The sequence below is a fragment of the Hippocampus comes genome, unplaced genomic scaffold, assembly GCF_001891065.2.
Source record: "Hippocampus comes isolate QL1 unplaced genomic scaffold, H_comes_QL1_v1.1 scaffold14, whole genome shotgun sequence".
Lineage (NCBI taxonomy): Eukaryota > Metazoa > Chordata > Actinopteri > Syngnathiformes > Syngnathidae > Hippocampus > Hippocampus comes.
The window spans coordinates 2106772-2124570 of NW_017805839.1; the positions used below are offsets into that span (position 1 = coordinate 2106772).

Sequence of the window (17799 nt, forward strand, 5' to 3'; positions counted from 1 at the left end):
TTATGACAAAACAATACAACAGACTGCAATGTGATCAGATTTTAGTTCACTAATTAATATGCTGTGACAATATTCAGGCTGCCACTTTCTGATTAGACGAAACAAACAAAATACTCAATTATAAGTGAATGAACTGAATACAGAAAGGTGTTTACATATGAGATTTACCAGTGCAAAATTCCTCAGGTGTAATTTTGTCAAAGTCAATACAAATTCATTGTGATGCTTACAAAGCCTTTGGTGTGTACACACACACACACACACACACACACACACACACACACACACACACACACACACACACACACACATGCGTGCACACACCTGGGTGGCATTGACACCGTGAGTGCCGGCTAATCATTATTCCACTCACCCTCCTCGGATGAAATCCACAAAGGTGTACTCGGACTCCACTTTGAAGGACAGCAGAGTTACCTTGTGTTTACACACACACACACACACACACACACACACACACACACACACACACACACACACACACACACGTCAAAACAGAGGTAAACTACAGAGAGGAAATGCAAACGGAGTCGCATTCATGCCAGGAAGGGACAAACACATCCAGGTTGCCAGAAGGCACAGCAGATCTTGGGCAAGAAAGGCATGAGAGATCATTGGCGCGAGTAAGAAAACATCAAATACCAATGGAAAGCCAATCATGCCAATTTAGTGTGAATTTATTATTCTCGTTATAATGCCTCAAGGAGAAATTCAACTTACGCTTTGCTGTATATTTTTGTTACACCCCGCACAGAGAACCCGATCACAAATGCAGGAACGCGAGGAGAGATTCAGAGTGAAACAGGACTGCACGACTTAAGCTGTGAGGGTGCCTTGCTCAAGGGGACCTCAACAGCAACCGTCGAGCAAAAGAGCATCCCTCCCAACAACTCGTGGCCGTTATTCTATTTTTGACATCAGCGGGACTTGAACCCGTGGCTTCAAGGCCCAAGTCCTCACACCTGAGCTGCCCCCCCACAAACAGGCATGTGCAGGCTTGGCGGTCAAACTCACAGTTCCTGAATTGACATACTTCTTCTTTTTGCCCTTCTTCTTGGGATTCAAAACCTGTCCGTGAGGGGAAAAAAAAAGGCATGAATGAGGTTACTGTACGTGAGTATCACACACTGGAAAAGGCTTTAAAATAAAAAAATGAACACAACCATCATCGTTGCAACCGTCTATGCATTGAAATGGAAATGATATCAATACAGCTGATGAAGATTATCCATTTTTTTGGCATGCATTTACAGAATCACCATCCGTCATCAGCCGTGACTGATGACTTCTACAGTGAAATTTAGCATGCCTTGCGCTGGAAATGCAATCGTGTTTTTCCACTCACATTTAAAAAACATTATTTTGGGTTTCACCTCATAGACGTTGAACTGGTTCTGTCCGCGAGACAGTTCTCTGTAGCTGGTGGTGAACTCGCCAATGAAGTCGTGGCTGCAGACATACACCCACGCAGGGGGCAAAGCATGAGTCCAAATGTCATCGTCTGAGACAAAGTGTCAAGCCTATTCACATCTCCTTCTGCGGGTCTGCCAGATTATCTCCCCTTGCGTCATGGTCACCGTGTGAGTTTTCTGTTCCAGTCATAAGCTAATATAAGATGGACGGTTTAAAAAAAAAAAAAAATAGGAATATCCAAATTGTTTGTGTTGAAGTTTCGAAGCTGATTTGGTTTGGGACTGGGCAACAATTCCCTAAATAATCACTGTATGTCTTGTGTAAATAAACACATCACCTTAAATTAATACTGCCCTTTCTCTCTCAGAGGGGTGCTGTAATTATCTGCACTATCTCCAATACCACAATACATATTTGCACAGCAGACATGGCGTCTGTTAAGTGGAGTTTCGTGAACGAGTGCTGCTGTATGCACTACGAAGCATTCTGGAACAAATGCTGGTAAAAATCTCAATATTGATGCCAAAAAATAAGGCATATTGAGGGAAAAAATGACTAGTTCATGATCAAGGCCATAATTCTATGTACTTTGCTGAAACAAGATGGAAAGGTTCATGTTCACGAATGCCCTGTCTGCCGGAAGTCATGAATCATTTCTGAAAAGAAAATGAATGATTATGTTGAAGTTTTGAAAAATGAGAAATACACAAAGCCTTTTTGAAGGACAAAATTGTGTGAAGATTCATAACGTCTTCAGTGTATGACATCAAAAGATTCTCATTCAGGGCCAGGAAGCAGTCAGCATACAGATGCAGTCACAGCAATGAATTATTTCATCTGAAATGTTCAACAACTGTCCCATTTTAAAATGGTATACGCCAGAGAGGTTTTGCGTACACCAGAGAAATGAGACATGAAGTTAAATCTTTTACGTTCTGCAACGAGAAAAGACTTCACAGGAACATATTTTAAAAAATGAATTCACACTGAGGTAGCTTGTCTTTACCTTCCATCTCGATCCCAGTCATAGACGTCTATTTTTACAGTCCTGAAATACAGAACACATTTATGAGCACGACAGTATGTTTCAATGATTCAACATGTTCCCCTGCCAGTAGAAAGTTTAAATATGAATTGCAACACTGCTGAATTTAAAAAATGCAACACCTGCTGGCACCACATAGCAAAACGACTGCTTCATGGAATCCAACTAGAACACTACTGGCAGTGCAGGAAAAAAAATGGCTGTTACAATGCATTGTTATTTCAACACAGGTGCTTTTTCCTTTTCTTTTTTTGAAACATTTTATCTCACATATATCTTGCACATTGAGTCACCCTTAGAAGAAGCTGGTAGAGCCAAGTACAGAAAGAAGAAAAGGTAGCCTGGCAGGATGGTGATGATTTAGATGGAAATGGAATGCACTGTACACAATTCAACTCAACTCAACTGTATTTCTAGAGCACTTTAAAACAAACACCGCTGTATGCAAATTGCTGTGTACATGGAGCAAAATTAATTCATACAACAAAAAAAAAAAATCAAACAAATTAGAAGCAAAGACAGTAGAAAGCACATTTCATCCTGTTTCTCCACAATATCAGCAATGTGTGATGTGTAATATGCAAAGGTCTACCAATTCCAGTGACCGTAGCAAAAAAAAAAAAAAAAAACAAATATGGTGATTTGTGCCACATATGTCACCCTTGTTTTCCCTCCAACGACATACGGGAGAAAATGTCATTGAGGTTAGTCCTTTGTTCATGTATTTAGGTTTTTTTTTTCCCCAAGTTATTTATGATTTTTGATTTTTGATTTACTCTTGTACATAATTTTGTGCTGTGTAATTTTTTATAGTGATTAGTTTTTTGTTTTGTTGTTGTTTTTTTTTTAATTTGCTGTTGAGTTTGGTTTTCATTTCTGTGATTTTTCATTTGTGTTTCAGTGTTTTTTTTTCTTTGCTCTTGTCATTAATTTTTTGGCGTTGTGCCTTTTCATTTTTCTTATTTCTTTTTTTGTGTTTTTTTATTTACTGCTGTTGTGTTTAATGTTTGGTTTTCCTCTTTTTTTTTTTTTTAATTTTCTGTTGTTTTAATTTATTTGTTTTTGTGTTTTGCACTTCAGGGCCACCGTAGTAACACAGCTTACTCAGCTCACCCATTAACATTTAAGTTCATTCCCACATGGAAAATTGTGGTGTCTCATGAGGACACCAAATGTAAAATATGCCGGTCATAGCCCACAGTAATTCTGCTATTCGCTGAGTTATACTGACGAGGGGGGGGGAGGCAGTGTGATAGATGCACACGGTCTATATCACATGTTGAAAGATTTGCATCATCTGAGGATTGCTGTTTTATTTTAATGTTGCAAAGAAAAATCTCAAATGCCGCGCACGTTTCGGTGTGTACTGGTATGATCAAATTCCCTCAGGGAGAAGTGCAGCCGTGAAAGGCATTAAGTATATGCAAAGTGCACCTGGCTGCAAGTGACTATCACATCTGCTCGGCACAGTCGGAATGTCGGTTTTAATGCAGAGTGCCGTGTGGAAACCGAGGCAATCTCAATAACACCAGCGCTGGTCCCCGGGACAAAATGACCGACTGCTGGCATTATTCTGACTGCCGCGGCAACACGTGATGTCATCTACTTCCAAAGTCCGCCTCCGATGGATTCAGGGTTTGTATCGGGGCAATGAGCTCGGCAATAATTACTGCACACGCACGATAAAAAGCACCACCATTTTACTTTGCAATTTTTTTTTGTGTGCATGCATTTATGTATGATAGTGGCAACTGTTTTCTGACCTGTCATAGTCGCCGTTGCAAAGAGCTCGAACGGGGATGGTGAAGGGCTGCCAAACCGGGTTCAACGTGTTCTTGATCACCTCCGTTTTATGGCAGATGGTGAATCTGTCGGAGAAATGGAAAAGACTTTGAGAAACAAACAGACGAGACAAGACAGGCTTCGTTTGCTTTCCCGGTGATAATCGCGCAGCGTTTATTTTTCGTATCGCCGTGATGCGCCAATGTCATTTTGTCTGGAGAATATGAGCAGATTGAGTTTTGACATTTTGAGCCAAGGCTCAATAGCTTATTTCAATCAGAATGATAAACAAATGAAACCAGATGGAAATACTGTTGACATTGTTTAGCCACATTGTTTTTTTTTCTCTCTCCAGAGTCCTCACCGCATTTCCCCAGACTTTCCTCTGAATATTTATAATATTTTACTTTTGCCTATTTATTGATTCAACAGTGTTTTGTCAGGCACAAAAATCACAAAAAAACACTCCAACTCCACAGCTTCTGTCAAAAAAAATAAAATCACCGTGCACAATTGTGATCAAATGTGTGGCTTTTTGTTGTGTTGTTTTTATTATTTTACTTTATGTTGACTGTTTTAGAAAGCGCTTTGATACAGTGCTATATAAATCAGAATGTATTGTATTGTATTGTATTTCCAACCAAATTCATGAGAAAATAGACTTGCGCCTGATAAAACGATGTAGTTTAAATTATTTATGAGCGGAACAAAAGCAAAGAAAAAAAAAACAATTACCTTCAGTTCGACCTTCCTAGTTTACTGGATGTAAAAAGATATTCCAGAACTCCTGTCACTGGGCTAGAATATGTTTCGTATCGTTTTCATAGTCATATTTTTGGACACGCATTTGATGTTCAATTGCTCAAACGGGGCGGCCCGGTGGAAGAGTGGTGAGCGCGTCGACCTCACAGTGCAGAGGTCGTGGGTTCGATCCCGGCTCGGCCTTCCTGTGTGGAGTTTGCATGTTCTCCCCCTGCGTGCGTGGGTTTTCTCCGGGTACTCCAGTTTCCTCCCACATTCCAAAAACATGCATGGCAGGCTGATTGAACACTCCAAATTGTCCCGAGGTGTGAGTGTGAGCGCGGATGGTTGTTCGTTTCTGTGTGCCCTGCGATTGGCTGGCAACCGGTTCAGGGTGTCCCCCACCTACTGCCCAAAGACGGCTGGGATAGGCTCCAGCACCCCCCCGCGACCCTTTTGAGGATAAAGCGGCTCGGAAAATAGATGGATGAATTGCTCAAACAAAATTTCACAAGCCTTAACTGAAACTGAATTACAAATTGAGTTCATGAACACTGTGTCAAAATAAAGGGAGCACACATCACATTACATCCCAAATCTCGACAAATAGTTTCACACAAACACAAATAATTTGATCTCATGGGTTAACGATAGCCCACGAGGCTTGTCAGACTCACGTTCCATCTTCATTGCTGCGGTAGAAAACCAGGAAGGGGTCTGACTTGCCAAAAAAGTCTTTCTTATCCAACTTGTTGGCACACAACTGCATAGTCGCAATATCCTGTGAGAGAACACACATCAGGGGCGACGAAAATATCTCAGAATCATTGAAGAAGCAATTTGATTTCAAAGGGAGCAACCTGCGCAACTTAATTCTTTTTTATTGAGATGAGAGCACAGTTGTTTGTTTTTTTTTTTTTTTGTGTGTGACAAAGACGCAGTAATTTCTAACTCAATACCCCATCAGAATGCAAAGCAATATCCAGAGTTACACCTGTATCATGAAGATGCAAAATCCCAAGTCGGCAAGCAGTCAAGCCTCATCTTCACAATGACTGCTGCATATAGCACCGAATTCTATCCAGGGTTTCATTTAAAGTACGCATCAGTGAGAGAAACACATCTTATCATGGATCATCTGTATTATAGTCAGTGAGGAATGGGGAATAGCCTCATCCATATTTATGGCTGGTTACACCCATTAATGAGACGCTGTTTTATTAAGGCTGCTGTTTTCAAATGCTTGCTACGGCTCGGTAGGAGAGTTGGATTGTGCTTGATGGAAACTCGTATTCGTCACATCCAGTAGGAAGGGATTCCATCCATTAGAAACTTTTGGATGTGTCAGTGTGCACAAGTGACATGGAACACAGCTAGAGTATTTCTGTTGGGCATTTGGGTCTCTTCCACTGACGGGATATTTGGGACCAGCCCACTGACACTGCAGTTAAATTGATCAGATTCACATTGATTGCTTTACCACGTCTGACTGAGATTGCATATTTATTGTGGTGATGAAACATGACACATATGGTTTATGGAGTGTAAATCAAGCCTTCGGTTTTAATTTCAAAATGTGCACAGGACGGGATCTACCATGAGCTCATTTCATTCATTTTTGCTTATGAATGTCCAATGTTAATGCAGTTGAATTCTATTTTTCATTGCTGTTAAAAAAAAAAAAAGAAAAAAAAAAAAAAGAAAAAAGCAATTAGTGGTAGTAGCGGTAGTAGTAGGCGTATCATTACACTGTTTATGTATGAATGTACGAGTGGAGCAATACCCTTGGGGATTGGGGGTTTCTATTACCAACCCAAACAACAACATATATACTTGAGGCTTGACTAAGTGATTCACATGTGGAACTCCAGCTCATTTGTCACATTTCACGCTGTCTTATAAAAGTTGGGCCCATCATTAAAACTTTTCAGCACTTGTGTGTGTATACCTTATTATTGGGGCACAGCTTAAGTGTGTGCTCGGATACTGACCCTGCAGTTGCTGAGCTCCTCAGCAGTTAAGATAATGACCCCGCACTTCTTCCCTGGAATTCCACTGCAAAAAAAAAAAAGATGATTGATGCATGAAATTAGTCATATCGTGGTCCTCTGTTTCTACAAACGTAGATCCTACCGCACAAAACTGTTTTATGGAGTTTGCCTATGATTATGCATCCTCTCCTTTTCCCCCTTGGTGATATTGTACGGACTGTATAGGGGCAAATTCACTTGGTTGATTCAATGTTTTCGTCCACACCAATGGCAAAATCCCTGCCCCCATAAACTTGCAAATCCTAGCCAACCAATAGCGAAACAAAAGTCATTTTTGGGTAAGGCGGGGAAAAAAATCCTAAAATGGTAAATCAACGGAATGTGAAAAAGATACGTGTGGATTTATCACAGAATGTGGAGTGTCAATAAATAGCAATATTACCAATCGGTGTTTCTGGAAAATTAGGACTTTGATGGATTTTACAATGAGGATTGATCAAAAAATAACATGAGTACATTGTTAAATACTTGAATAAAGTAGAACAGAACTTATAGTTTTGCTCCCGCTGGCTTTTTAAAATCATACGCTAGCATGCATGCATGCCAGCAAATTGTTTAAGCTAGCCTACGTTTTACCATGCCTGCATCCAATAACATAATGTGACTTGTGTATGTGTTCAATCCATGAATAGCACCCGTAACTGACACCATACCTTTTAATACGGTGCGCCGTTTGGTCGTGAAAATACGGTCATATGAGAGAGTTCAATTGTTCCGCCTGTCACCGTATGCACAGATAGATGAACAAAGATTTCATTTGAAATGAATAACTGCAAACTTTTGGACAAATTTATTTTATGATAATAATAATAATAATAATAATAATAATAATAATAACAATATGGCACCCTGGTTGAGAATCACTACATCATTATATGCATTTCGATTCAAACCTTACAATATATTAATCCCTAGTTTGAAACCTCCATTTATATGTGAAAACCATTTAGAGGTCAAGCGTAAAAAGGATTTATTGAACTGTCGCGAGGGAGGGAGAAAAAAAGTGAATTAAAAAAAAAGGAGAGCGGGAATGCGAGAGTTGATGGGTCAATTAGTGACAGATGCTCCACAAAAAGGGCAAATCTTCTTTGCTGTTTGATCGATCATTTTCCAAATGATGGGAAACACATTTGAAAGGCTGATACTTTTTTGGTGTTCATCCAAGAGCCAAACACATCCTAATTCAAGTCTTGTCACAGTGATACACCGTGCACATTGAGTACAGCATTGGACCTACTTTGTGTATTCTTCTGCACGGTGTCGACACACTTACATATTTGTGACACATTGTTCTCACCTCAGTTCAGATTATGTGACTTGAGTCACAAGAATTTCAATTAAGCACTCCGACAATCCATCTGCACTCAAATGTCCCATTGCAATATCAATGAGACATCAATTTAATAAACATAAAAATTCCATTTTAGGAGGCAACATGCGTGTAATGAGTACTGAGCTCCGAGTCTCAGCATTTAGCCCTTGGAAAATGGAACAGCCTAACCGCATACTGCGATGTTCAAAGAAGAGAGCCCGACAGTGGAATTGATTCAGAAGGCCATCCTATCAACCACCCACCCAATTTCCAAAGACTCAAGCTCTGGATGAACATTCTCAGTTCAGATACAACCTATTAAATATATAGCTCCCGTATATGTCATATATTATTGACTTTTAAGGAAGCCTAGAGCCCAGTTCTGCTGTGCTAAACTACAAATGTTAAATGAATTAAATATTCGCATACTGTGAAACATTGACACAGTGTTTAGACCAAAATATTTGGAATACAGTCAAAACTACAGATGCCGTGGAGTCTTTTTACCGCCATTACCAGAATATGTATTGAACCGTCATTTCAGATGATGGAGCAGTGGATACAATGAGCAGACAATTACCTGATCAACAACTCCCAAGAAACAAAGCACATGGCGGCATGAGACAGACCAGAGTAACCCATGAGTTCATTTCCGTAACAATGCTCTTTCGTACCTCGGTGAACTGTAGCAGACTGATTGGAGCAGTTTTCCTCAGGGTCTCCGACGAGGTGGACATAATCGGAGAACCTCTAAAGGAGCATAACAAGAATACCGCCACCCTTAGAGTGTGGCCAAAGTCCAATTGACTCCTCCTCAACCTATTTTGAGAGGTCTGAGCTGAGTATGTGTAAGGCTTGAGGCCAAGCAGCCTGTGAAGGAATGCATTTATTGTACCTGAGATCTTTCTAAGACGACCCCCCCGCTCCTCCTCCCAAAAACAATCGTTTTAATTGTGCCTCAAGGGGAAATTCAGTTTCTGAGAAGGTTGCAGGTCATTACCCAAGCCTCATGACCATAGGTGAGTGCTGGAATATAAACTGTCTTCTAAATAGAGAGTTTTTCCTTTTGGATTCTCCGCACATGGAAATTGTCCTGGGAATAATGCTATATGATGTTTAAAAAGTAAAGCGTTTCATCATTTTGGTTGTGGTCATGATGATGAAAGTCCTAATAAATAAATAAGTTTTTCATGTAGTGCTAGTAGCTCAGTCTGCTGTTGTATCCGCTATAGCAAAAAGTTCAACCAGTGTACTTGCTCTTGATTCTGTATGAAGGAATTTAAAAAAAAAAATACGTAGCATAATTGAGAGATCTTCTTTCACAGATCTCTGTGGTCACATGGAGCCTGGGTAATAGTTGGTAACACTGATTGTTTAAAAAAAAAAGTGCTGTTGTGTGAAATTAGCATGAATAAGTGTAACCGTTAGCATGTCTACCTCACAGTAGAATCGAATGAAATTTGGAAAACTGCTTTCCTACAATGTGACAAAATATTTGCACCGAGATACAAAATGGCTTCTTGATGCGAGGGAGCACAATTTCCATACCACATGTTGTCCACTTAATTTTAAAGGTTCATAATAAGTCTGAATGGGGAGGAGCTCTCCAGGACTGGTTATGTCATGATGCTGAGGACCAAGGCACGACACCTCCAAACTACTTTTGGCACTGCATTGATGCACACGCCAATCACCCGGTCTTGCCCTGAGCAAAAGCACAGCAGTGGATCCATATGGACTTATGTGTGGGTGTGTGAACTGGATTGCAATACATTTGAAAGGAAAATTTATACTTTAACCCTTTCAGGGACAGTGGTTACTACAGTGGACAGTTTATCAGGTTATCAGGTTACAGGTTATCATTATTTGTGCATGAAAGGGTTATAAATAAGATCGCATTCCACGAAAAGTATTTATTTGGTTGAGAGTAGCTGAATGTGTATCCAGAATGCACTTCTAAATCTATAAGCCATTTGCAAATATTTGTCTAATTTCTTTATTATGGTCTTTCGATGTTTTATATCAATGATTGAAAAACATCATTTCCACTGCTATGGTAAATTACTTGCAAGGGTGAATTATACTGAGCTGACAAAGATACTCGTTCCCTCAAAATCTTTCCTATTGGTGCTTGTCAGGGAGCGCCTCAGGGTTTAATTTGCACCTCAAATAATGTTTCCACTATTTCAGCTTTGGGGTTATGGTCTCTTTAAAAAGCAGTATGTGTTCAAAGAAACCTGGATGGACGATACTACCCGGGAATACTTTTTTTTCTTCTTTTTTCTTTTTTGTTATTGAACTGCTGTAGCAGTGACAGCGGCTTCAGCAATTCATACTTAAAAGCTAAATATGACCTGGATTTTGTCTGGGTGAGTTATGACTTCCCTCAGTGCAAGCACTCACCAGTACAGAAATATTGGACTTTTTCCTGCAAGGAGATGAAAGGCGAGATAATTGGCAGGAAAGAAATGATGTTGCAACGATATGAGGGAATTGCCTCAACGCAATTACTAAGTGTCCAATAAGATTGCTCTATAATCCTTTTGCAGCTCGTGGCCTTTCTGTGATTTATTTGCTTTGTATCTGGGATATTACAATACTGTAAGCGCTCCATTTACAACTACCAAGTTTATATGTTTGTGTTTATAAGATACAGAGCTGCAAACCTACAGCTACAAAAGCTATTGCTTGAACAAATTTGAAAAAACTAATCAAAAATACTAAAATTACATTCATGGCTGTGACAATGTGTGTATTAACCTCACTAAATCAAGGCAATGCAATTTTACTAATTCCCATAAAATCCCATGTTTGACACCATATATAGCTCCTATACTTTTTGTTCTTCGACTACCTTCCTTTCATAACTTTGCTGCTGTAAATTGGGAATTTGTCCATTGTGAAAAGATTAAAGGTTTTCTTATTCTTATTCTTATTATAATTTCCAGACTGCAAAACGCACCTGACTAATAGCTATAACAGCTAAATTTGACCATACAATTCACCACTTTGCACAAATAGCCATGGCTCTCTACGATACTAAATGGGGTATTATTTTTATTTTAAATACTGGGAGATGCTTCCCCCCAAATGCAGAACGCAGCTATAGTTACACGGCTCCCGGAACTTTTCTCAGGATCCTGTTGTAACACAAGGCAAATTCACAGATGAGTTTAGACCGGTGTCGCACTGCAAAGCTAGCTAGCTAGCTAGATAGATAGCTTGCTAGCTAGATAACTAGATCGCGAGATAGCTAGATAGCTAGATAGAAAGATAGATCGACATGTTTCCTCCCATATTCCAAAGATAGCTGTATTTATTGCACTTGAACCCTTTGCCCCGCGATTGGCTGGCAACCAGTTGAGGGTGTACCCCGCCTACTGCCCAAAGACAGCTGGGATAGGCTCCTGCAGCACGCCCGTGACCCTCGTGAGGATAAAGGGATTAGAAATGGATCAGAAATATATATTCTACAGCGCCTGATGTTATGTGGTGGCCGCACTAGCGGCGAGCAGCACTGGGGAGAGCTGTCCGACTACTTTTCCAAGGCAGTTTATTTAACGTAAATGACTCACTTCGATGCTGACAGCTTGACGCTGTTCCCGCTAATCACTTTGATCACTTTTTAACACACCAGGCTCGCTCAAACGTGGTTGTTGAAAACTCATTTCTGCGCTGTCTGTCACACAGCATAAATGTTAGCTCCATGCGTCAGGTAATTGTTTTGTTTTTCTGCAAATTGGCCCTCAGAAAGGCTCTTAAGAGAGGTGTATGAAACAAACACAAAAGTGCCATTAAGAAACACTGAAAAGTGTGTACAGCCCTCACTGAGTTCTTGCTGGTTAGGTAGGCCCTTCTCAGTCCCTGCCGCATGAGCGGGCGGCATTGCGGGGAGAGAGGGAGAGAGAGAGAGAGAGAGAGAGAGAGAGAGAGAGAGAGAGAGAGAGAGAGAGAGAGAGAGAGAGTATACCAATGCACTCTGTAATGCAATTTAAAGGCATAACACACTGCATTACAGTGCGTGTGTGTGTGTGTGTGTGTGTGTGTGTGTGTGTGTGTGTGTATGTGTGTGTGCGCGCGTGTGCAGAGAATGTTCCCTTAATTACACTTCAAGCCTGTTTGTTTCCTCTCTTTCTAATTAGATTTTCATATAGAAATTTCACACTGCTGTACCGTGCTATTTTTGTTTATAAAAAAAAATAATACAAAACTTGGGGTGCCTTTTCGCGGGTGCATGGAAAGGATTCATGGCATTCACATGAGAAGGAATTACCCTCGTACTGTAGATGAAGTCGAAGCACCACTGCACGACAGCCATTCGACAATTTCTTTTGGATTAATATCAAAATTATTTCTCATCATTCCCGAGCAGTTTCTCAAAGAATTGCCAATTCTGAGTGACCAAAACAATCTTTGTCTTCAAAGACCAGTACACACTCAAAGAGACAATATGGTGAGGTTTAGTTACGCTTCTTTTTAAGCCTTTGTGATTGAAAACACCAAACTTGAACTTGATGTTGCCTCACTGACTCCAAGTTCTGCTTCATGGTAGAGGTCCCAGTTGGATGTTCGGTTATTGGCCGAGTTATTATGTTGACCTGACATTGCAACACGTGAAACCATGGCAGTATAACGGCAAACAGTTGCTCAGCTGGCCACCTCCAGAATGCACATGATAATTTGTCTTGATGATTCTTCACCTTTCGGTGGGAAAGGCAAATGCTTGTAGGCTTATATTTGTAACTTTGCCTCGCAATTGAATATAGTTGCACCTTCCAGCCATTTCCCATTCATCAGGAAGCGCTCCCATGCTCAGCATTGACCCAATTCCAATGATTTTGCTCTGACTAATCATTCAGACCCTAAGCATGAAAAATAGGCCATATATCGAAATCATAAATAGAAGCAGACAAATAGCCACCTCAGTGCAGAGAATACTGTGCATTCAACGGGTGATTTAGATTTAACATGAAAATATAGAAATTAAAATGCACAATGTTTTGCAATAATAATATCATTAATTACAAATGACTTCTTGAATAGAATGCTACTATACATTTGAGTAGACTCAAAAAAAAAACCAAACAAACACTATTTACTTAACAACAACCACTTGACCACCAAGCCGCCCAGAGTGGTTAGCGCGTTGACCTCACAGTGCAGAGATCATGAGTTCGATCCCGGCTCCGGCCTTCCTGTGTGGAGTTTGCACGTTCTCCCCGTGCCTGCGTGTGCTTTCTCCGGGTACTCCAGTTTCCTTCCACATTCCAAAAGCGTGCATGGCAGCCTGATTGAACATTCAAAATTGTCCCAAGGTGTGAGTGTGAGCGCGGATGGTTGTTCGTCTCTGTGTGCCCTGCGATTGGCTTGCAACCGGTTCAGGGTGTCCCCCGCCTACTGCCCGAAGTCGGCTGGGATAGTGAGGATAAAGCGGATCAGAAAATGGATATATATTCCAAAAAATAGACTCCATCAGATTTTACAGACAGTAAACCTCAAAGTGAAAGGCAACAAGTTCTCAACAATCTCTCGCCCCTAATTGGAACCTGTTCCAATCTACATCCAAATTACACCAAGTAATGACATCACCATTAGGAGTCTTTGCAAAGTAATTTTGCCTGCCATCGCCCACCCAACTAATGAAGCTACGGAAAGATACTTGAGGAGTCGGGTCACCTTGGGAAACTTGCACTTCGGTTTAAATCGATGCCGTGTGCATGGACCATTTGTGTTTGTATCCTCTGGTCACTAAGCAAATGGCTGGAACATTCAATTAAGGTGATGTCTCTGTTTGCCTCTTACTCCTCTCTCATGCTTTTAACCGTTCGTTGTGTTTGTCAGTGGTTACAATCGAAACTTTTTTCCCCCGGTAGTGATTATTCATAGAAGGGTGCCAAATAATTATCTAATTAAGATGTATTTTCTCTTTCTTTTCTTTTGTTTTAATCCCATGACAGATGCTGTGTTGAATTTGGTCTGACATATGTTTGTATACAGCAATGTTCAATCGGTGCGGTGTGCTGCAATTTTTAAATGAAAAATGTCTTCACTTCCAGACAAACAATAGGCAGGTATTTATATCATGTCAATTATAGCATCATGTAGCACAGTGTTGTTTTGTATATTATTTATATTGTTACATTACACCTTTGGGATCTCAACCTGTCCCTGAATCTGCATAAACATTACTGCGCTTCCTTATGGTGATTAAGATCAGCACTCCTGAACACCAACTTTGGATCAGGTAAAAGGTTTCATCTTCCATCTGTTGGCTCTCTTTAACCACCCTCACTGCCTGCATCCGATCTCCTGTGGATTCCATCGAACCTCTCGCTTCCTGTGGTCGATAATAAGTCTAATGAGAATGCATCTTGTTGATAAAGTCTCACCGAGGTTACCTCTCGAATCCAAATACTACATTTTGGTGTGATACATCTCACTAAATATCTTCTCTTCTTATGTCACGCTTTTTTTTTTAACCCCTGTATCAACCTAGACTGTCCCATGCCTCACATTGTACCATTTTCCAAACTCAATAAAATTATAGCAAATTATTTTGTACTAAAATTAGAAACCATGGGCTAACAGCGTACCACACAAGACAATACGTACAATTAAGTCCGACAATTGGATTTCCCCTTTTCTTTCTCCTTGCCTTGATGTCTTGATCAAAAGCTAATTAATGTCTCCTTGAGTCAGACCAAAGCAACACACAGAATGTCATAGAAGACCATTTTGCATTTTGAAGCATGCGCACGAAATGCCTCCGAGGGACCACACCACCAATTTCTTCAGCAGAGTCATCACGAACGACTTCTAGTATTCCCTCAAGTAACAGAGTCAGTGCATGGCTTTTGTTACACGGGCCTTTGACATCATTCTGAGGAACTACGTTCGCTCAGTTTATCTGTTTTGGGTATCCGTAGCAGAAAAATGGTGGTGAAGCATGGCAACCTCATGTGGGGGAGTGTGGGGGGGGGGGGCACACACCATGTCATGTATTATAATTAGGAATGACTTTATTTACAACTGAATTTAAAAAATAAAATGACAACGTGATTGAACATATTTTTTTGCATTTTATTGAAATGAATAATGAATTTTTGAAATAATGAACGTTGAAAATACAAACAATTTTTACACACAGTCCCTTGAAACTGGCGGGATGAAGGATTTTTATGGTTCAAAAAATACAGAAGAATAACCCCCCAAAAATATAATAAAATAAATAAATAGCTCTCCCCCCGATAAATAAATAAAATAAAAACAGATTCTTAAAGCACCACGAATGAGTCTCACATTTTAGTAGTAGTATATTACCTACAATTAGATGTAAGGCAACCAATACAAAGTGGGTCAAATGTGTGTGTGTGTGTGTGTGTGTGTGTGTGTGTGTGTGTGTGTGTGTGTGTGTGTGTGTAGGGGGGTGCTAAATCAGCAATGCTATGTCTCATGCTTGGCCACAAGCAAACATGAGGTGAACTGACTAGAACAGAGAAACCGGGAGGCGAAACATCACCTTCACCGAGAATCTGACACATACCGTCAGGGCTGCATGGTTCATAGTTACCTTTTGGTCGATCACTCTCATTTGGTGGAAGTTTTTGGAGAATCGTCTGGCATTTAGAATGGTCTAAAAATGATCAACTTTATTCTTTATTAGTTGTTTATAATGTCGGTTGAGTAAGTTTTGCCGGAGTGTTTTTATTGTGCCTTTTGCGTGCAAGAGCTGAAAACGGTTAAACTGCTCATTTGGATCTCATTTGGTTTTATATTGAAGAAGTAACTCAGATGACCTTATCAGAGGCACCATTAGAGGCAACGGTATTGCACCACCTGTTATTTTGGCGTGACAAAAAACGTGAAACGGATTTTGAAAGAAAATCTTCAGTGCTTCTCTCATGTATAATGCATTTCATTTCAAATCCCTTGTTGGTCCAACAAGTGGTGCGGTTGACAGATTAAGAGTGTCACAAAACAACACTGTCACATTATTTGCCAAGACGCTCGGAGCTGGCGAGAAGGAATCACTAATTTCCACATTAAAGCGAGCCAACTGCTGACAGATCTGTGCTTTGCAAGCTCGCAACTAATGCCCGCCAGTTGGAAAATACACAAATGTTTTTTCTGATTCTTCTGCTAGGAAATAAAAGTTCTTTTTGTTGTTTTTCTTTGCGCAAAAGTGGAATTGACAGACAGTTGGAATCAATGTAAGGCAACCAATACAAAGTGGGTCAAATGTGTGTGTGTGTGTGTGTGTGTGTGTGTGTGTGTGTGTGTGTGTGTGTGTGTGTGTGTGTAGGGGGGTGCTAAATCAGCAATGCTATGTCTCATGCTTGGCCACAAGCAAACATGAGGTGAACTGACTAGAACAGAGAAACCGGGAGGCGAAACATCACCTTCACCGAGAATCTGACACATACCGTCAGGGCTGCATGGTTCATAGTTACCTTTTGGTCGATCACTCTCATTTGGTGGAAGTTTTTGGAGAATCGTCTGGCATTTAGAATGGTCTAAAAATGATCAACTTTATTCTTTATTAGTTGTTTATAATGTCGGTTGAGTAAGTTTTGCCGGAGTGTTTTTATTGTGCCTTTTGCGTGCAAGAGCTGAAAACGGTTAAACTGCTCATTTGGATCTCATTTGGTTTTATATTGAAGAAGTAACTCAGATGACCTTATCAGAGGCACCATTAGAGGCAACGGTATTGCACCACCTGTTATTTTGGCGTGACAAAAAACGTGAAACGGATTTTGAAAGAAAATCTTCAGTGCTTCTCTCATGTATAATGCATTTCATTTCAAATCCCTTGTTGGTCCAACAAGTGGTGCGGTTGACAGATTAAGAGTGTCACAAAACAACACTGTCACATTATTTGCCAAGACGCTCGGAGCTGGCGAGAAGGAATCACTAATTTCCACATTAAAGCGAGCCAACTGCTGACAGATCTGTGCTTTGCAAGCTCGCAACTAATGCCCGCCAGTTGGAAAATACACAAATGTTTTTTCTGATTCTTCTGCTAGGAAATAAAAGTTCTTTTTGTTGTTTTTCTTTGCGCAAAAGTGGAATTGACAGACAGTTGGAATCATTGTTTTCAATTTACTCAGCAGTACGGCTGCACGCAGCATGCAGCAACAGTTTGGCAAAAAAACTATTATTTTTTTTACCAACTGGATCTGCCGCAGGCATACAATTAAACGTCACTCAGTTGAAATTTGGGCTCAACTCGTTTAACAGGCTCCTCAGAAGCTGCAAGTGGTTTTGTCCTGTGGCTCGTCTTGCCAGATGATACCTCAACGACTGCAGCAGATGGCAGGTGATGTTTTCGCTAGGACATCGACCACAGGGGAGGAAAGTGTGTGTGTGTGTGTGTGTGTGTGTGTGTGTGTGTGTGTGTGTGTGTGTGTGTGTGTGTGTGAATCCGCGTGTACGTGTGT

At 40.5% G+C, this 17799-nt stretch overlaps 1 protein-coding gene across 2 annotated transcripts in view; it reads right to left on the reverse strand.

Moving 5' to 3' along the window:
• Positions 1 to 17799, reverse strand: part of LOC109526657 (copine-9) — a 66928-nt gene that overhangs the window by 9698 nt on the left and 39431 nt on the right. The window contains exons 1-8 of one of the 2 annotated variants that reach the window (XM_019888081.1): positions 9037 to 9274; positions 6991 to 7054; positions 5677 to 5780; positions 4240 to 4344; positions 2438 to 2479; positions 1392 to 1467; positions 1033 to 1086; positions 374 to 435 (exon numbers count right to left, since the gene is read on the reverse strand). In XM_019888081.1, the coding sequence (XP_019743640.1) occupies positions 374 to 435; positions 1033 to 1086; positions 1392 to 1467; positions 2438 to 2479; positions 4240 to 4344; positions 5677 to 5768 (431 nt within the window). In that variant the 5' untranslated portion in view covers positions 5769 to 5780; positions 6991 to 7054; positions 9037 to 9274. Of the gene's footprint in view, positions 1 to 373; positions 436 to 1032; positions 1087 to 1391; positions 1468 to 2437; positions 2480 to 4239; positions 4345 to 5676; positions 5781 to 6990; positions 7055 to 9036; positions 9275 to 17799 lie in introns of those variants that run through there. The other variant, XM_019888080.1, reaches the window with a different exon arrangement.